Source organism: Callorhinus ursinus, unplaced genomic scaffold, assembly GCF_003265705.2.
Source record: "Callorhinus ursinus isolate GAN/ISIS: 27379988/994484 unplaced genomic scaffold, GSC_fseal_2.0 scaffold48, whole genome shotgun sequence".
In the NCBI taxonomy this organism is placed as follows: domain Eukaryota; kingdom Metazoa; phylum Chordata; class Mammalia; order Carnivora; family Otariidae; genus Callorhinus; species Callorhinus ursinus.
In genome coordinates this window covers 3527437-3547989 of record NW_027397110.1, presented here as the reverse complement: position 1 = coordinate 3547989, position 20553 = coordinate 3527437, and the positions used below count along the sequence as shown (strand labels likewise).

Below are 20553 nucleotides of genomic sequence, written 5' to 3'. Positions count from 1 at the left end.
GAGCTGCCTGGCCCCGCTGAGAGTCAAGCCCACTGGGTCCTGACTCCACGTGCAACCCGTCTGTAATCTTGGCAAGGTGCTCTGCCTGAGCCTCAGTATTCACATCCATGAAACGGGAGTATAAAACATCTGACGCCCCCCCCCCCCCATCACCACTTCCACCACATAGGCTCAGACCAGACAACCACAAGGAGAAAGGCGGCACCCATGGGGCAACTGCAGTTGTCATTCACTCGTTTCTGGACGACTGGGTAGACTCGGGGAGGAATCAGGAGCTGATGTGAATGGAGCATCTACTGTGTGCTGGGCTGGGCAGGGTCCTCTTTGCAACACTGTATCCTCAGAGTGTAATTCATCTGGCGCCCTCCCAAGACCGGAGGGCACTTGCCAGGCTCACTCTGCTCACTTGAGGTGTTACCGGCTTGTTTATTTTCTGAGGGGACCTACGGTACAGGTAACCATTTTGAAGGGTACAGTCTGCAGCACTTAGTCATGTTCCAAGATATTTTCACCACCCCCAAAATGAAACCCCATGCCCCTCAGCAGGCACTCCCGATTCTCTCCCCTCCCCCAGGCCCTGCAACCGGGAATCTGTGATTCTAGCTTTTCCATAGAGATGCAGTCACATAATATGTGCCCTTCCGTGTCTGGCTGCTCTCACTTCGCATCGTGTTTCCCAGGTTCGGCCACATTGTGGCAGGTGTCCGTGTTTCCGTCCCTTCTGTGGCTGAGTAATATTCCATCACGTGCAGGGACCACCTTCCGTGTATCCACTCACCAGTTAGTGGACATTGGGCTCCCACCACCTCTGGGCACTTGTGAACAGATCTGTTACAAACATGGGCATATAAGGTTTTGTCTGAGTCCCTGTTTTCAATTTTGGGGGGCATATTCCTAGGAGTGGAATTGCTGGGTCATGTGGCCGTTTGTTTAGCTTTTTGAGGAACCACCAAACTATTTTCCACAGAAGGGGCACGAGTTATTTGGTTTTGAGCACCCAGAGGAGGGGGTGGACAGCAAGTAGGGAAGGAGGTGGGGGCTGGTTTGGGCAAACCTATGGGCAAACAGCCGAGTTTCAGAGTGGCATCTGGCTTCCAAACCAGAGACCAGACTGGCTTAGTGAGGGACAAAGTGTGGGGATGAGGGAGACCACCAGGGGCTCCCCAAGCTGACATCCACGGCCCTGGCCTCCCAGTGCCCTGAGTTCTCTGCTCCTGCCCACTGGCCGCCAGCCCCTTTCTTGAGAGGAACAAGTCAGTGTTTTTCCAGGGCAGCCAAGCACCCACAGCCAGCTGGGAAAGTCCCCGTGTGGTGCGAGCCCACAGCACGTGCTGCAAGCCGGGCCCCCCGGCGACACTCAATCCCCATGGCCTGCCCGCCCCACTCACTAATCTGGCCAAGACCCCCCTGGGTCTCCCACGGGCACAATGGGCAGAAATGCCCGAGGCTGGCATGGAAGAAGAGCCTCTGGGCGGGCTGGGCTGGGAGTGGGCTGGAATCTGGGGAATTCAGCCCAAAGTAATTGTAGATGCTCAGAAAACCGACCCGGGGAACTGAGATGGATGGGAACCAGCCTCCAGGCCTCGGGACGGAGCCCACTTTGGATCCCGGATGCTAAAAGCAAGCTCCCCGTTCCCAAATTCTTCCAGCAGTCTCTAGGCTGCAGAGCCCCCCCCCCCACTGCTTGGGGTAAGAACCCTGTTGGGGGTAGGAGCTTGGACAAATGGGTTCTGAATGGGGGGACCCAGTGGACTGAGGATGGACCCCAGGGGCCGAAACAGTCCTGGTCTCCTGCCTCCAGGCAGACTCCCAGCCCCCGCCAGCACCCAGGTCTATGTCACTCCCCTGCTCAAAGCCCATCCAATAGCTCCCCAGGCTCCTTGGTGTAGAATCAGAGGCCTCCCGGGATCTGGCCTCCGACCACCCTGCCACCTTTGCTTGTGCTGGTCCCTCTGCCCGGGATGCCGTTCGTTCTCCCTTTTCTGTCCGGCAAACTCTACCTGCCTTGTGCCCAAGTGCAAGTCCCCTGAGCTCAAACCCCTTGGCCCCCAGGCATGGAGGAAGCACACGGTGGGCACCTGTCTCTCGAGTACCACCCTCACCCCTGGGCTCCCACTGTGGCCCTTTTCACAGCCTTCCCAGCAGACCACAAGCACCTAAGGACAGGGCCAGGTCCCGGCTAAATCTGGGGTTCCCAGGGCTGCCCCCTGTAGCTGCCCATGACTGTTTGTGGCGTTACTGAACAAATGAGTAAATACTCAGATAATGTCTGAAAGAGCTCCCGCCTCTTAATAACAAAAAGATAATCAATTTAAACATGGTCAAAGGACTTGAACAGGTATTTCTCCAAAGAGCCGTAAATGACCAACAATCAAGTGAAAAGATCCTAAATTCACTCATGAGGGAAATGCAAATCAAAACCCGCGAGGTGCCACCTCACACGCGCTAAGATGCCCCTGGTCAAAACAAGAGAAAGTGCCAGGTGTTGGCAGGCTGTGCGGAAATCGGAGCCCTCGTGCATCGCCAACAGGAATGCGGGCAGCCACCGTGGATGACAGTCAGGAAGTTCCTCAAAAAGTGAAACATAGAATTACCATAGGTCCCAGCAATTCCACTCCTTGGTCTATGCCCAGAACTGAAGACAGGTATTCAAACAGAGACTGTCCACAAGAGCCAGAAGGAGCAAAGACCCCGGATGTCCACCAGGGGCGGAAGGGGCAGACAGACTGTGGTCTATCCATACTATGTATGGAATGCTACTTGGTCATGAGCAGGAATGAAGTATGGATCCATGCTCCATGGAGGAACCTCAAAGCTAGTACGCTGAGTACACAGACACACAGACTACACATTGGATGATTGCATTTGCATGAAGTGTCCGGCAAAGGACAGAAGGTGGACCCGTGGTCGCCTGGGGCTGCAGGGAGGAGGCACCGGGAGCGCCGGCTTGGCAGGTGTGATGACAAAGTTATGCAGCCCAATTGAGGTGATCGGGAATGCACTTATACCCCTCTGAGTGACACACTTTCAAATGGTTAAAGTGGCAAATTTTATGTGTATTTTAAACACAATTTTTAAAAAGTCCATCTATACACAGGACTTCTGCACCTTGGACATCAGTGGGATGGGTAGCTGGGGACAAGAAGGGCCTTGCCCAGCTAATCCTGTTTGTATGCTTTCCCAGGACACGTGGAGCTGATGGAGCAGGGGGCACGGGGGCCCCCAGCCAGCCCCCAGCAGCCCGTGTGCGGGCCAAAGGTGAAGTAAAGGCGTCGGAGAAGACAGTCACACAGTATTTTGTGCCAGGAACATAAATACTGAGAAATGGCTAACTCAGAAGTCAATTTGAAACTGTCTCCCTTAGAGTGTGGGGGTTTATCCACTCACAGTTTAAATACACCCATTCTGAACACCAGCCGCAGACCCCGCGGGCCTCCCCTGGGTCTCAAGGCTCTCTCCTTACATCCCCATGTTGCAGCTGTGCAGACTGCAGCTCAGAGAGGCGAGGGGACGTGCCTGAGGCTGCACAGCCAGGCTCAGAGCCCGGTCCCTGATTCCAGAATTCAGGCAGAGGCAGCGTGGTGCCCCATAGCAGGGGCATACCAAGCACCAGAGCCTAGAGCGGGAAACAATGCCCACCTTTTCGTCTTGAAACACAGCTTTAAATCTTTCTCCTGCTCAAAATCCTCCAAGGTCACTCACGAATTCAGTTCCGGGTTGATGGACAGCTTCCACTGCTGGAGTTTGAGGTCTCAGCCACCCTGCCCCTTCCCTCCCCTACGGCCCACACGCTCGCAGCGAGTCTGACCACTGCCCTCCCTGAGAAGGCCTGGCCCTGCCAGCCACACCCCTAGCCTTGGCCACACTGTTTCTTCCACCTGGAGGGTTAGGCGGGGGCTGCAGTTATGGGAATCCTCGTTAGGGAATCCACCAGAGTGGAAAGGGGCAAAAATACATGGTAACTTGAAATTGGTGATCTGGGGGAGGGGCAAGGAGGGTGGAAGGTGGGGGGGAAGGGCAAGGGGACTTAGGGGGAGGGAGAGGAGTGGGGAGCAGGGAGGAGTGGAGGAGGGGCAAGGAGCAGCAGGGGAGGAGGGCGAGGGCAGGCTGCGTCCTGGAATAATTGGCAGTTTGGGAGCGAGTTTGGCATCTCAGCAAGCCGCCCTCAGGGTGAGCCTGGCTCTCACCCCCAAGCAGCAAGACAACCCCGGGTGGCTTCTCGGCCCGCAGCTGCCCACCAGGTGCCCCGGGAGAGCTAGCAGGGAGGTTGCGAGTGGCCCTGAGCACAGAGAGGCCGGGCTGGCCGCTCCGGTTTCAGTCGCTGACTTTTGCCGTGGAAAATTCTGCTCCAGGTTCATCTCCTTGCGCTATTCGGGGGCCTCGGGACAAAGGTAAGACGCGGAGGAGCGGGCAAAGCTGAAAGTCTGGAACTGTTCCTCAGCCCTGGCCTGGGCCAGCCCCACGAAGGGAGCCTGCAGGACAAGGGGCTCCTGTCTTGTCCCCGGGGACTGATCTCCAACCAGAGGTGCCGAAGCTGGCAGAGGACCTGCAGGGATGCGCTTCCCTGTTGTTTCCTGGCACTGGGCACGGGGTGCCAGCAGGGCCCGCCGAGGGACAAGACAAAGAGCTTCCTACCTGCCAGAGGCCCCAAGGGATCAGGGCTGCCTCTAGGACTAGGGGATGCCAGAGGGTGAGGGGCGAGGTGACCACTGCCAGGCGACAGATGGTGCAGAAGAAGCCAGGAAGGTGGGACGCTTGCTATGACATTAGCCGGGTACCACATCACCCACCGGGCAGCCCTGTGGGGCAGAGGGTGGGAAGGTGAGTGAGACCTCTGGTGAGTTGCTTAACCTTTCTGGGCCTTGGCTTCCACACGCGCGGAGTGGGACTCCTGATAACACCGGTCCATCGGGGCTGCTGGGAGGAGTACATGATGCGGGCCGATGACGAGAGGTCACCGAGGTTGGCCATTATTAACACTCACTGGGGACCCATCACTGACCTCCATTCACTGAGCCCCCGGGATGCAGTCCCTTGTGGGGATCAGGGACCAGCGTGCTTATCGCGAGGACCAGTGCCCACACGGGCAATTCGGAAGCCAGTGGGTGTCCACACCCACCACTGCACCCACCACAGTTGGGTTCATTCCTGGATCGGCCCTTCCTTCTGACGCAGCAGATGCAGTCCAGGGTCTAGACACCCCGGGGAAGCTGGTGCTCACATTCACCACAGGGCATGCACAGGTGTCTCCAGCCCAAGCTGGAACAACCACTCGGGTGTCCATCAGCAGGAGGATGACAGAGTTGACATATTCACACGGTGGGAGGCTACGAAGAGCTTACGTGTGACAACGTGAGTGACTCTCCCCCACTGCCGAGCGGAAGAGCCAGGCAGGAGAACATAAGCTCCAGAAGTCAGAAGTTACCCTTAGCTCGGAGGCACGGACAGGGAGGGGGCCCGAGGGAGCCTGCTGGGTTCCAGACTGTTCTCTAGCCCTAGCTGAGAAATGGTTTACGTGAGTGCCCACACACGTCAAAACGCATCAAGCTGTCCACTCGAGATTTCTGTACTTTATCTAAGTTATATCTCAACAAGAAAGCAAAATGTGGCAATACAAAACGTCATAGGGCTGGCAAAATCAGAATGAAAACTCTCGCGTTTTCTTATAAAAGTTAAAATAAAGAAAATACACGTAAGAAATACAATATGAATGTTAACAGTCATCCCCTCGTGCCTTGTCTGTGTGTGCCGGGCCTTGGGGGGTCCTAACCTCTCCTGCAGCAGGTGCTGGTGGAGACCACTGTGAGCTGGGCCAGCCACCCCCTGCAGACAGCGCTGGGCTGGGCCAGAGTGCAGCCCAAATCTGGTTAAGACCTCGTCTAGGTCAAGCCCCACTCTGGCCAAGGCCCGGCCTGGGGGCTCCAAGGGGCAGCCCCCCTCCACTGACTTCCTTGGGGAACAATATCTGGGTGACCTCACAGTCAGGGACCCTGAGGCTCAGCGAGGAGAGAGATGGGGGAGCCAGTGTCCCCCCTGTGCCCAGGACTAGAGCCATCCTATCGTCCCCCGTCTCCACAGAGGACACCGCTGCTTCACTCAGGAGGTCACAACCCTCCAAATCCTGTCCCGGGAGCCAAGTGTCTAACCTAAATCCCTCACGCCATTCAGAGTTAGTGCCTCAAGGCCGAGTGAACGCCTACCATGTGCTGGATTCTGGGATGAGAGTTTCCCTCAGTGGGAAGGCGTTTTATTATTATTACTATTATCGGCGTCGTTGTTGTTGTTCTACTGCTCCCTCAGAATGGGAACCAGAGGTCCAGAAAGGCCCAGCCACTTGCTGAGCAGCTCAGGGAGGGAGGGTAGGGAACAAGGTTTGGGACCCACACTTCCTGACCCCAGACGCGTCTGTGCCTCCTCATCCCTGTCCCTGACCCTCAAAGATAATTAGGGGGTGCTCACTTGTTTACCTGGAGAGCCAGCCTCCCCCACTGGTCCCTAGGGAGGGCAGGAGGCTGCCCTGGGGGCCAACCTACACCGGGGAGCCTTCACCAAGTGGTTCCTGAAGGAGGACCCCAATTCGTGCCAGCGGCTGAGTCACGAACTCTCTCCAAACAGGCCAGCCCCCGGCCCTGTTGCTGGCCCCAGGATGGCAGGAAGCCTTGTCTCATCCCCCACTGTGCTCCACTCTGGGCCCCGACCCTCAGTGGTCATCACGGAATGAGCGAATGAAAGAAGGGCAGAGTGAATGAGTGGAACGCACGAATGGAAGCATTCACACCTGCTGAGGGGGCCCCTTCCAGGGACAGCTACCCCAGCTGGCACAGGGAGCAAGATGCAGCTGAGACATCCTCAGTGGCCCGGGGGGCTGCGGGCTGGGTGGGCAGGCAGCTGGGGGCACTCATAGCATACCCCCGCCTTCACTTAGACTGCTACAGGTTGATTAAAAATTAGCTTTTATTCCCATTTTACGTATGATTGAGAAAATGTCAGCCTTCCATATGAAGGCCTAGCGCATCAAGTCGTGGGAGGTGGGCAGAGTGGGTCCAGGGCCTGTGGGGATAAAGCCACCCCAAGGTAGCCCTCAAAAGGGCTTTGATCCATTGGCATTACCAGGGACTGGACAAGTTGTGCCTTTTTTATTTAAAGAGCCAGAGAGAAATGCTGTCATCACAAGCCCAGGACCACGTGGCAGACCAGCCTCTCAGACCCCGAGGAAGCCTCGTGCCATCTGATCTGTGCACAGGGCCCTAAAACTATGGGCACCGATGTGGCCGTGTGTCCTGAGGAGGCCGCAGGACCCAGGCAACTCCACCTCAGTCCCATTTCTCTATACAAATTCCCCAGCAACCGACCCCACAAACCACAGGCCAGGATAGAGATGCCCCAGTGGAGGGGGAATTCCCCCCCCCCCCACATCAGGGCCCCCTACCCAGCCCAGCCCGAGCTCCTCTTCTGCACCTACTCTCTGGACTGAGCACCAGCTGTAATGCAGCCCACCCCCACTCCCAGGCTTCTGGGCTGGGGCAGCCCCTGCCCCGAACCAACCACAGAATCCTGGGAATGTTCCTAAGGCCAGGACCGGGGCAGCCCTCCATGGGGAAGACGCAGTATCCAAGTGCTTCCCAGAACTCAGACCTCATGACGGAGCCTGCTGGACCTCAACATCCCAGCCCCCTCCCCCATAAGCCACAGGAACCAGAGGGGGGCCACTGGGGGACCTCTGCCCCTCCCTGGGTCCCCCTCCCCCTGCTCAGGTGGCGAGTACCACTTCTAGGAAGGTCAGCGGTGATGAGAAAGGGCTTCCCCATGGGCAGCCCACCCTCCGCCTCTGCCCTCTGGGCCACCCACCTCCCTGCCCTGCAGAGCTGGACAGCAGCCCCGGAGCCTGAGCCAGCCCTCCCAGCCCTGAGCTGTCAGGGATGTGTGTGTCAGCCATGAGGTCAGCCCCAGGCACCCCCTTATTGCTCCTCCTCCATCACTCCGCCCTTGTACCTTCGTTCTCCTTCCAGACCCACTGACCTCCCCACGGCCGAGCCCTTCCTCCTGGAGACCTTTCCACCCACCCGCCCCCCAAGGGGCCAGGACTCGGTGCTTGATCCCCTCAGGCCTTTCTAAAGACATTTAAGGTAAGGTTTATCCACCCCCACAAGCTATGAGTTCCCCAGGGCAGGGATCCCCAACACGGCCCAGCACCCACCCCAGCCCTGAGCTGGCCTTGGACATGAACTCCCAGCCCAGCCCCAGTGCCCTGGGAGGTGGGGGCAGGCTGGTCGGGCCTGGGCCAGATCCCCTGTCTCCCTCTGGGGCCCCATCCCCGGCCCTGGCCCCGGCTGCCCAGCTGCCCAGAGCTCCTACAGCCCACGCTCCTGGCCCCGGGCGCTTTATAATTCTTCCTTCTCGGGCATCCTCCGGCAAAATATTTGAAGAATGTTCTAATTATCTGCGATCAGCCAGGGAGGCGGGCCTGGGTCCACTTGTCCAGGAAGTAACTCGGCAAATACCTAGGAAGATGGCAGCTGGCCCCCGCGACCACCCACCCCATGCCCCCCCCCCAGCTTCTCTCTCAGGTGGGCAGGGGTCAGCCCAGAACTTCCCAGCCACAGGTGGGCCGGAAGAGGCTCTTCTGCTCCGGAGCCGGTGGGAGTGCCGAGAGCCACAGCTGGTGGCAGCCTCAGTGCTCCTGCCTGTCAAATGGGGATAAGAATGTCTTCCAGGTCTCAGGTCACTCTGCAGACCGCTCCAGCCACCAGCACAGTGCCAGAGCTTGGCACCAGCGGGGTCCCCACAGCCCTCCTCCGTGGGGTGGAACAGGATGACACAGAACAGATGGGGCAGAGCTGGACAGGGCCACTGCAAAGGCCCGGGGGCGTTCAGCCCACCTGTCCTCCTGGTGCTCCTTAAGTCTGCTCACCTCCCTCCCCTGCTGGGGCTCTCGGCCCTGTTCAGTGGGCAGCATGGGGCCTGGGGACATGCCTGGGCCTGGGGAAGGCCGCCCTCACGGTCTGTTCTGAGGCTCAGTCTTCCCATCTGAAAATAGGGATGATCAGCCCTGTTTTGGCCAATGGCTTCTCCCCCTACTGGCCTGGGCGGGAAGAACTTGGAAAGGGTGGGGGGATGCCCTGCAGGGGAGGGACAAGCCAAAATGACCCCCCTCCCTGAGTGGTATCCCCCACCCTGCCCCACCCCCCCCACCCCTGCCCCGCAGCAACTCAGGGTGGACCTTGCCGGCCTCACTTTACAGATGAGGAATGGGCCTCCCAGAGAACGCCCAGAGGGAGCCGCATGGCTGGTGGGCAGGGGTTCCCCAGTGGAGGTGCCGAGAGAGGGTGGAGGCAGGAAGGGGCCCAGCTGGCAAAGGAAGCCATCCCTCTACCCCTCCCTGCCCTGCCCAGGCCTCAGTGTCCCATCTGCCTGTGTAGTGAGGGACCAAAGCGATACCTGTGGCTGAATCCTAAAGAGGGTTCTTGGGGCTTGGGGTCCTGTGTTCGAGGTCTGCTTGGCCGCTGACTCTCACTGGCCTCGGTTTGCCCATCTGTCCAATGGGGAGAAGAGCCCCTGCTCGCAGGTGGGGCTCCTGCAGGCTGGCTCCCTCCACCATGGGTCCTCCCTGCTGCAATCTTTCCAGCCCACTGCCCCGCTCAGCTCACTGCCCGCAGTGTTCCCGGGGAAGAGAGCGGAGCGTCCGCCTGCTCCCTCGCGCCCCCGGCGGGCGGGCAACCGCCCGCCCTCCCCACATAGCTGGCATTCCTGGCCTGGCATTCTGGGACCCCACCCTGGAGGGAAACCAGGCACTCCTGGGAGAAAGCAGGAGTGGACCCCAGTGGACAGGGGTCTTGGGCAGGGCTGAGGCTGCTAGAGGTGGGCAAGCACAGCCAGGGGGGCACGGGGAGCTGCAGAAGAGGGGGCACGGGGTCCGGAGGGTCCATCCAGCCCCCACATCTGTTAAGTCAGTGAAACCAGAATCTCATCCGCTCCCTGTGACCACAAAACCGCAGGTCATTGACCTCTGACCCCAGAAACTTCCAGACCTCTGTTGGGCATCCAGGGCCCATCATGACACTCCTGACTTCAGGCCACACTCACCAGCAAGGAGAGAGGTGCCCAGACCCCTCCAGCAGCCAGGCAGGATTCCAGGCCCAGCTTGGTGCCTCTTCCTCCGAGAAGCCTGCCCCTGGTCTCCCCTCTGTCCTCCCTCCCAACATGGTCACAGCTAAGCCAGCCTCCTGAGGAGGCTGCTGGGGGCTGAGGTTCGGCCATACCTGTCTGGCCAGGCCATGAACATACTTCCTGCGATTTCTGTGGACCTTCCCAGAATTACCCCTGGCCTTTCTCCTCACTTCCCGTGGTACAGGGGTGGACACTGACACCACAAGGTGCATGACAATTGAGGCCACATAGGGGAGGAGACCCCTAGACCTGGCCTTGGCCTAGGCCCTGATGCCCCAGATCTGTCACACCGGGGCACCCTGCAGGCCTGGGTGACCAGGACGGCAACCTGAAACCTCAGGACAGAGGGATGGACAGACAGGCGAGGGGAACAGGTGGGAGGAAGCCGGCACGGCATCTGGCCCATGGCCGGGCTGGGAGTCTGGGAACCTGATGGGTCGGCCAGCACCTCAGCCTTCCGGGCTACTCTGGACACGGTCTGAGCAGTGGGTGCAGGGGCTGAGTCCCTGTCAGCAGAGGACACCGGGCCATCACCTTGTGCAGAGTGCAGAGCAGGGCTGAGTTCCCAGTCCCGGGACCTGGCCTCAGGCCAGCATCCTGGGGGACCCCTTTCCAGGAACGGATGAAGGTGGGGGCCTGCCTGGGCCACGGGGCACCTCAGAGCAGAGCCCAGCCCCAGCCAGGCTCTCCCCAGCTCTACAGCCCTGCCCCCTGCTCTCACCAAACCTGGGGACCCCTCTGGGCCAGAGCACCCCAGGCAAGGCTCCTTCACCACCCACGTCACTTTTTAAGCATCCCACTGCTCCCTCTGAGAATTCCTGGGCCACCAGGGCACCCCAGCCAACTGCCTTGGCTAGGATGCTTTATGGGACAGGGTGCTCACTCCCCCGCCCCAGGAGCAGCCCGCTCCGCCCTTCATTAGTCTTGGCTGTGATGAGCCACATGATGTGGCGAGCGGTTATGGGGGCTTGCACCTTCAGAACCCCTCCCTGGGCTCAGCAATCCCGCCTCCCACCACATGCCCTCACTAAGTGGCCCGGAGTCCTGAGCACCACCCCTGCCTTCCGCAGCCAGCCTCCACCTCTCGTCCGAGGCCACACAGACACCTAGCAGGGATTAGGTATCAGCGCCAAGAGGAGGACCCAGCCCTGCGGCCTTTCTCCCCACTTCTGGGCTCTGCCCCAGGCCCTAAGGACGTGTTTCCTCAACCTCCCCCTGTTGCTCTCCTCCTCCTCCCCCTGCAGGAATGTCCACCTCTGAAGGAAGGCAGTGAGAGGGAGCCAGGGGTCGCTCTGGGCTCACACTCAGACTCGCCTGGAACCCTCGGCTCTCTCCACTCCTCTAGAAGGGGCTGGCAAACAACCTGCGGCCCAGGTACCCTGGGGCAGACGCTGGGCAACAAGGAGGACGTCCCCAGCAATGCAATCATCACACCTCACTCCCTGCCTCTTGGCTCCTGGAGCTGCCGTTAGGAGATAATGGAAGGGGGGTGGGGGAGTCCACCCTCCAACCACCGCTCCAGCCACGGCCTGGAGTGAAGCCCTGCCTGATCGCAAGGCCAGGCAGGCAGGGTCTGCGACAGAAGACACACGGGAGCCCCGGGGCAGCTCTCAGCCCTCTGCCCAGCACCCCTCCCCAGACAATGACCAACAGCAGGCTTGACCTGGCATAACTTGGGGTCCCCCACGTCCTGTGCTGAGCTACTGGGCACAGAGTGAGCAACCAGAACCAGGCTGCTGACTCCGTGCCCCCCAGGCTCCCCGATGTGTACTCCTTGGCACCTCCTTGGCACCCCCCCCCCACAGGCTGGCTGCTGGTGCCCTAGCCTGTGTCATGGGTGTAGGCATCGTGCTCCACCACGGGCAGTGCCACCAAGGGGGGCAATGACTCTGCCAGGGCTGTGAGGGGGGCTTGGCCCATAGGTGTGGCACTCGAGCCCACCGTGGGGCCTGACATGGGTGGATGACCCACAGGACGGGCCCCCAGGGAGGAAGGGGGTGTGGCAGGTGGTAGACGTGGGCTCCTTCCAAAGGGGGGCGTGTCGGCAGCACCTGGAAATTCCCGGTGCTCCCCGCCAGCAGTGACGTCACCCTGGGCAGACCTGAGTCAAGGAGTCAGGAAATCACCCAGCCCCCTAGCCCACCCTGTGCCCACCCACGCGCACTGGGGGCCGGCACACCTGGGGCCAACCACTGGGCCCGTGGGTCCTGACCAGGTCGATGGGCCTCGCTGGGACCGACACAGGAGCCACCATCCGACCATCCAAGAGGGTGTTTCCTGGGCACCACCTCAGCACCAAGTGCTGCACTGAGTGCTAGACGGTGGGGGGCGGGGGGGCAGGGAGGAGTGACCTACTTGCAGCTACTACCGCAGGCCCAGCCTCCAAGTGTGCTGACGGCACCCCCTCTGCCACACTCTGCCCCCCATCCACCCTGTGGGTCCTGCCTCAGGGAAACCCGTCCCCTGTCCTCAGCCCCACCCGCATCGGACATGGGCGGCAGGACCAGCCTCCCCACCCCCGCCCCCCCGGTTCCCCTGCTCGGTGCACTCATACCCAGGGGCCCTCCTTAGCGCGGGTGAAGCAGCTCATCCCTGCCCTGCTTGAGACCTGCCCTCCCGTGGCTCCCCAGGCCTGGGGCTGTGCTACCACCACTGTGACCTCACCTCCCACTGCAGCTCCCCGGGCCCCCTGCCCGCCCTACGGCTGCCCCTCAGCCAAGAACGCCACTCTCCCCAGCACATTCTTTAGGGCCCAGGTCGGAGGCCACCTTCTGTGAGGGGTCTCCCCTGATCCGCCGTCACTGCGGATGGGTCGGGCTCCTGCTCTGTAGGACCCCACAGGGCTTTGTGTACATGACGGGGAAGGAGGGGCGCCTCCCAGTTACACCCGCATACACGGACAGCCTTGTCCGCCTGGCTCGGGGGTTGCAGTTGCTGCTAAGAAGGGCAAGCTCGGAGTAGTGTGGCAGGCCCGGCAGGAAGGGCAGGCGGGGACAGAAGGGGCCTGAAGCACTGAGACTCACCACCCACAGCGACAGGCCAAGGCAGAAAACGGGAGGGTTGTTGGGGCGCCTGGGTGGCTCAGTCGTTAAGCATCTGCCTTCGGCTCAGGTCATGATCCCAGGTCCTGGGATCGAGCCCCGCATCGGGCTCCCCGCTCTGGGGGAAGCCTGCGTCTGAACCCTCTCCCACTCCCCCTGCTTGTGTTCCCTCTCTCGCTGTGTCTCTCTCTGTCAAATAAATAAATAAAATCTTAAAAAAAAAAAAAAAAAGGAAAATGGGAGGGTTGCCCGAAGTCCATGGTACATGGCAACTATACACATGCTGGCCCAACTCAGAAGCTCATGAGGGGCCAGTGGGGACTACCTTCTCTCTCTGTGCTCAAGCGAGTCTCAGGGCCCCTTGGACTGGGGCCCAAGGCGGAGAGAAATCTGAGGGCCTCTTGGTCCCTTCACACGCCTGGAGGGAAAGGTGTCCCTCTGGTTCCAAGTCTAAACATGTGGAGGTGGGGGCAGGGAAGAGAGAGAGACAGAGAGAGAGCCCTCGCTCAGAGCCTCATGACTCCTGGTCCCTAGACAATTCTAACCAGCCGGAGTAGTCGGTTTCTCTTACAGTGAATGAGAAGACAGACAGGCCTGGGTTTGAACATGAGCCCAGCCACCTTGAGCGTGACCTAGGGAGTTACTGGGCGCTCTGCCCCTCACACTCCTCACTTCACCCCCCCCAAGTAGGGGGCCCCTGCTTAGCTCCCCCTTTCAGGCAGCCAGGGAGGAAACAAATTCAGAGCAGACCCCAGCTGGTGTGCACCCCTCAGCCCCGTGACAGAAGACCTCTCCAAGACAACCTGAGTCTTCCAGAAGTGGAACGCAGAGCCGTCAGGGGTCTGTCTGGTGGGCAGGCAGTTCCTTCTGGAGGAACTCCTATTCAGAGGGGCTTTTCGTCTGTTTGCCACTTGGGACAGTGAGGGCTGAAGTCTCAGCTCTAGACCCCTCAGCCCGGTGGCCCCCCACACCCCGGCAGCCCCAACACCTGCTTCGGGGCGGGCAAGCTGAGGCACCGCCCACCCTTGTTCCAAGGCTCCTTCCCCCCGGGGCCCTGCTCACTCACAGCTCCCACTGGGCACGCAGCAGGACTCCAGCACACAGGGCACCTCTGGTCTGAGAGGCTGTGGAGGAGGGTCTGGACCAGGGGTGGCCTAGGGGGGGGAGCGGTGAGGTCTGAGAAGCCCTGGAGGCCCCTAGTCTGATCAGGATGGGACTGCCAGGGGATGCTGACGTAGGCCCTTCCGGACCACGGCTGATGCCTGGGGAGCTGCTTGCCGGTTCGGCTGGTGTCCTCTCCGTCCTGCTATGGGCACCTCGCGGGCTTCGGGATCTGCAGGAGGATGGCCAGTTGGCTGCATAGTTCTAGTGTGTTCCACTCACATCCTCCGACCGAGTGCTTCGTGGTGTCAGCAGTGCTCAGAGTCTGACTGCTCCGCCTCTGAGGCTATGGGATGACCTTCCCGGGGCCTCCACATCCCTAGTCACAGAGCGGGCCAGCCACACCCCGTGGCTGCCTTGCACGGAGGACGCGTGAGTGCTGGCCTCCTTCCAGGCAGGGCTCTTGCCCGGCATCCCTGGCCCTCAATCCTGCATCTGCTTGTATGCCTCCAGGGCTGGAGAGCTCACCACCCCCCTGCCAACCACAGGGCTGGCCCAGTGGCCCAGGCCTGGGGCACCCCCCCAAGTCGGAGGCTGAGGATACCCCACGTTGAGGGCAGGACCGGGGAAGGGGGGGGCCGGGCAGGCTGAGCAGCTCTGTGATGGAGACAGGGAAGATGGAGGAAGCGCACCTGTGCCCACCCCCACCCTGTTAGCCAGCCCAAGGGGAGGCCCCAGACCCGCGCCAGGGAAGGAGGACAAACGGAGGTTTTGTCCTTGACCAGCGGGCGGCCAGCACCACACAATGACCCTTTCATCAGGCTGAGGGAGCCCTGGGTCGAGGTTTCATCTGACAAGAGAGAGCTCCGGGCCTCTCGTCCCTTTGCTGGGGAAGTCGGGGCGGGGGGGGGGGGCGCAGGGGGGCTGAGCCCTCTCTGAGCCGGACCCAGAGCCATGCAAAATGGAGGCTCCAGGGCAACTAGATGAAGCCCCTCCATCTGCCCCGGTTGGGGGGAGAGGTCCCGAGAGTCCAGGTGACTGGCCACGGGCCTCACAAAAAGGGGCCCTGTTCTGGGTACCCCCCAAACCCGAGCTGATGGGGGGTCTGGGTCTGGACAATCAAGACCTCCACCCCATCCCATTCCCTCCCCTGCCACCACCCTCGGGGTCTCGCCCAGGCTAGCCTGACAACAGAGCCTTGGCCCAGACCCCCAGCAGGAGTTCTGGGTTCCCCACAGGCCATGTGGCCCTGGCCCCCTGCCCCCGGAGGCTGGCGTGAGGCTCCGGGCGACATGGTGTGTGATTTGCTGGGTCTGTGTCCACAGCGTCCCTAGAGGAGCAAAGTGTGGGAACACTGAGAAGTCAGGGCCTCAAAAATCGCTTCCCTTCACGGTGGTCCCCTCCCCGCAGAGCATCTCGCACCTGCCAGGATCACCCCTGGAGGCCCCAGGGGCCCGGGCATGCCTTTCTCTGTTGGACCACCGTAGGGCGAATTTCTTCCCAAAGGCAGTGGCAGAGCTGGTTCCAGAGCCGGGACGGCCATTTCCCTGGGTTCTATGTGACCTGCAGAGCGCCTCTCTGCTCACCTAGGTGCCACCTCCTCTAGGAAGCCCTCTGAGACACCCCACAGAGTTCAACACTCTCCCCTGAACAAATACAGCCACCAGTCCTCCCTCTGCACCCCAGCTGCCCAGCCTCCCTGCTCCTAATGGCTGAGAGTGACCCCATCTCTCGAGCACCCACTGTATACCAAGAACCCGGCGGGGCACATCTCTGCATTTGCTCTCCAAGTCCTCACGGCCACTCCAGAAGTTTGAGTCCCACTGGCCCTGGCCCCCCAGGGCACAGCTGAGTTACAGAATGCACCTGGGCAGCAAGAGGAGGAGCAGGGATGGGAAGCCCAGAGGAGGGAGGACTCAAGGGAAACTCGGTCAGAAAATGAGCCTTTCCCTTGCGGGGGCCTCAACATGGCTGCAGGGCACACCTGGGCCTGGAGGAAGCACATGAGCACCCACCTCCCCTCCTGGCCCTTCCTCCCCACACACATAGGGTCAAAAGTAACCTCCAGAGCGCACCATCCGCCCTTGGATTAGCAGTTGATGAGCCGTGCCCACGTGGCAAAAGCTCTGGGAGCACTTTGTGATGGGAGAAACTCCATTTCTGCAGCCCAGGCCAGGGGTCCCGGGGAGGTCCCCGGCGCTAACCCCCTGGATACGCCACTGCATGGAGCCACACGTGCCTTGGAGTCTCGGTGGCTTGTGGGCCCAACGTGAGCCTGCAGAGAGGAAGCATCTCCATCTCCCGACCACCGATGAGGAGACTGGGGCTCAGAGAAACCCCTGGACCCGCCCAAGGCCACACAGCAGGGCAACTCCCACACCTGGACAGACACAGCCTGCAGGCTGGGAGCTGCTCCTCCCAAGGGGAAACCAATGCACACTAAGCTGGGCGGTCCCGTTCTGCTGCCACACAGGCTCCAAGGCCAGGGGAGGGGGCCTGATTCAGCAATGCCCGCCCCCCGGGGTCGTGCCCACAGCGTTTCTGGGACTGCGGTTGGCACCACCAATAAAGCCACAGCGGTGGAGCCGGGAAGAGGCCCAGCCTTGGCAGGGCAGTGGTGAGCGCCCCCCCAGCGCCCCCCACAGCCAGGTGGTCGGTGAGTAACCGCCCCGTCACCCATGACTCACTCAGCTCCCCAGAGCGGGCGGTCACCATGAGAGGCTCGTCCCGGAAGACCTGGGGGGATCACTGTAGCCAACCTCCACATCTGGGAGAGGGAGGCCCAGACCGGAAGGGACCTGCCCAGGACAGGAGGACAGCCTGGTCCTGGCACGAGGCCCCCAGACCAGCTGACCAGCACCACAGCCCTCTTCTTGGCCTGCGGCCCCTCACCTGCCCTCCCTGGGGCCCTCGCTGATCCCCCACTGGCCGTGGAAGCTTCTGCCCTGACAACAGTGGCGCAGAGAAGGGTACGGCTGGCCAGAACTGCCTCACAAGGCCAGCCAAGCTCAGCATCAGGCGGGGGCTCAGGGCCCTTCCAGGCCAGCACACCCGTCCGACCCAATCAGTGGCAGGGGCCCAGGCATGCATCTGGGATTCGCTATGCACGGACCACAGCCCAAGACAGGGAGCTGGGAGAGCAGCCCAGATGAAAAGGGCAGGATCAATTGTCCACCAGTGTCTGTGATCCCAGCAGTGGGATGCCTTCTGGAAAGTTCTCTGAGGCAGAAAGGAGCCTCCGCCCAGGGCCCCTCTTGCCCCTGGCATCCTCAGATCCCACAGGGCCAACCTGCCTAAGTATTCCCGGGGTAGTGAGGTGGGCTTACTGTTGACCCCCAACTGTTCTCAAAGCCCTTTTGCAAAGGCCGCCTCAGCTGCACCCGGATATCAGTGCCGAGCCACCCACGAGGGTCTTCCCACCATTCTGACTGTCATCTGCAGCCCCGGGGCCCTGCTCTCACCGGTGGCCTCCTCCAGGGGTAGGGGAAACCCCAGAGCTCCTTCTCTTGCTCCTGGGAGCAGCTAACTGAATCTCTCCCCAGGAAAGCCTGGCATCAGCACTTTCTTTCCCCCGGGGTGGAGAGGGGGGCTGATGGTCAGGCTGGGCTGGTGCTGGAGCAGGGGTCGCCGAAGGCAGGGCAGGGGGCAGAGTCTGCTTTGCTGCCCCCCACCACCTACCCTGGACCCCCGCACTGGCCCAGGAACGTTTGGAAAACTAGCGCCTTTGGAGAATTTTTCCCAACAAAGCTGTGGCAGTGAACACGCAGGGAGCGAGCCCATGTGGGCACAGATGGTAATCACTGCAGGCCTGGATTGGGGGAGCCAACCTGAAGGAAAACTTGGGGTCTACCTACGCATACTGGCCACCACCTGCCCCAGAGCCCCTCACTGCTGCCTTCGTCCCGCTCTCTCCAGCTCCTGAGCCCCTTGTCCACCTTCTCCTCTCAAATTCTTACTCCAGACACCCCCTGGAGGACTCCTGGTTTCCTACCCCTGGACACCTCCCCATTAACGCCAAACCTCAGCCAGCTGGCTCCAAAAATGGTTTCTTAAGGCATAGTAGCTGCTGATTCTCTAGCTTAAGATTGAGATGCGGGGATTTTCAGGGGGAGGGGGAGGCTTCCCGACCTCCGACCTCTGACCTCTGAGAACCGGAGGCTGGGATTCCAAGGCCCCCTTGGTTGATCCATTTCCCAGGAGGGCTGCAGGAAGCAGGACTTTCCTAGCCTGATTCCCCAAAGATCAGGCGGTCCCAATCCGGCCCCTTTCCTTGCCTGGGGCGGCCTGTTCCCCCCCCCCCCACCTTCCCCAGGCGATGCCTCTGCAGCCGGGCTGCCCGCCGGGCCTGGAGCACTCTCTGCGCCTGGACCTTGTAATTATGTCCCACAGCCCGGGAAACCGCGGGCCTCGCAGCATCTGGCTGCGGTTGCGAACTTTTGTTTCAAGATGCGCGACTATTTATAGAAGGAAAACGGGTAGGATAGTAATTTCCTAGGAGCTGGAGGAGAAATTGGCTGCGCCTCTATTAAAAGGGGGTGGGGGCACGGCATTTATTAGGATTGCGGGCGCGCGGGAGGTGGGGGTGGCGCACGGAGCGGGAAGGCAGCGCCTGCCCCCTCTGGCCGCGTTAGGCGACCCCGGACGTGGCCCGCGTGCAAAGGAGGGGGGGGGGGGGGGAGGAGGGGAGGAGAGAAGGGGAAGGAGAGCTAGCTCTGAGGTTTAATCAGTAGCATCCAGCTTAAATTCCCCCAAACGGCGGTTCCATAAATCAAACTTCTTTTTAAATCGGAGGCCAGCGCATATGCGTCCCATTAGGAATCGGGCGAAGCCACTGCTGCGCCGACGCGCCCCCTCGGCTCCCTTGGCCCGGCCCGGCCTTGCCTGGAGCTTCCCCGGAGCCCGGTGGGCGCTGCGGGTCCCGACGCACACGCGCGCCCACGCTCCGCGCGCTGCCTTGCTTGGCCAGGACCCCAGGGCGCATCTCGGCCAGCCGCACGCGCGCTGCGCGTCCCCCTCGCCCCCAGGTGAGGAGCAGGCAGTTGCTGGGTCGGGCGGCTCAGCGCGGCGGGAAGGCGCGAGAAGCCGCAGCCGCCACCGAGGACAGCTTGGGCGCTGTCTGGTGGGGCGCAGAGGGCACGTGTGCGCCGGTGTGTACGCGGGGGAGCGGGTGTGTGCGTGCGGCTCTCCCGAGGGCGGCCCAGGCGGGCCGACCCCGTGGATTTATATGGGAAGGGGATCCCGCTGGTCCGGGACTCCCGGGGGGACCGCGCAGGGAATCCCCGCGCCGCCGAGCGCCCTCCCGCCCTCGCGCTCGGTGCGCGCAGTCTGGTCCACCCGGGCAGTAGGGCCTCTGGCGGGCCACGCTCTCTCTGACCCCAAAGCCGTAACTTCTCACTGCTGCGGCCGCCCCCCACGTCCTCCACCTCGGCGCCTTAGGCAGACGAGGAGACCCAAAGTCCCAGCCTACCGAGCGCGTCGGGCACCCGGTGCCCCGCCCAAGGACTCCGCTGCCGAGTTTCCTACCCGCCTGGCCCCTGCGCTGGAGGCCGAGGAGAGGGCTTCCTCCACCACCACCCCCTCCCTGCCCGCCCCGCGTGCGGCCCGCGGCACTCACAGGTAGCTGCCGCTGGACAGGATGAGAAAGATCTGCGGGCAGTACACGGAGAGGAGCGCGCCGCGCGGCGACAGCAGGAGCATGGTGGGCCGGCGCTCCTGGAAGGGCTTGGCGGGCCCGGCGGGCAGGGCGCCTGGGCCAGCTGAGGCCGGGGTCTCCGCGGCCCTCCCCGAGGTGGGGCGGCGACACCAGGCGCTAGGGACCCGGGCGCGCGGGCCCCAGCGCAGTATTCGTCCGTGCCCCGCCGCCAGGGCCGAGCATCGCGCTGGGGCTGGGGCCGGGGCCGCGGCGGGCGCTGGGGCTGGAGTGTGGAGCGAGGGGACGGGCAGTGGGCAGCGGGTGCGCCTCGGCGGCTGTCTAGCCCTCCGTCCGTCGATCGGTCGGAACCGGCTCTGTCGCTCGCTCTGGCTCAAGTCTCCAAGTCTCTCGAGGCGCGCAGCTGCCATTGGACGGGCCGCCCCTACATCCGCCTCCTCTGCGGGCGGGTTTTTTAAAGGGGAGGCTGACCGGAGCGTGCGACAGGAGCCGCCCCCAGGGCTTGCCCAAGCTACCTTGGCCCCTGTCCCCCCACCTCCCCGCCCAACTTCAGCGAACCGCACAGCTCTGGCCTGCTCTGGAAGGTGCACCTGG

The 20553-nt window shown here is 61.8% G+C and overlaps 1 protein-coding gene across 2 annotated transcripts in view; it reads right to left on the bottom strand.

The window, feature by feature from the left end:
- Positions 1–20280, bottom strand: part of WNT7B (Wnt family member 7B) — a 45612-nt gene extending 25332 nt beyond the window's left edge. For both annotated transcript variants that reach the window (XR_012375342.1, XM_073882825.1), the window contains exon 1: positions 19924–20280. Coding sequence is in view for 1 of the 2 variants with exons in the window: in XM_073882825.1 (XP_073738926.1) it covers positions 19924–20006 (83 nt within the window). In the remaining variant the exon portion in view is untranslated. The remainder of the gene's footprint in view (positions 1–19923) is intronic.
- Positions 20281–20553: the final 273 nt, after the last annotated feature.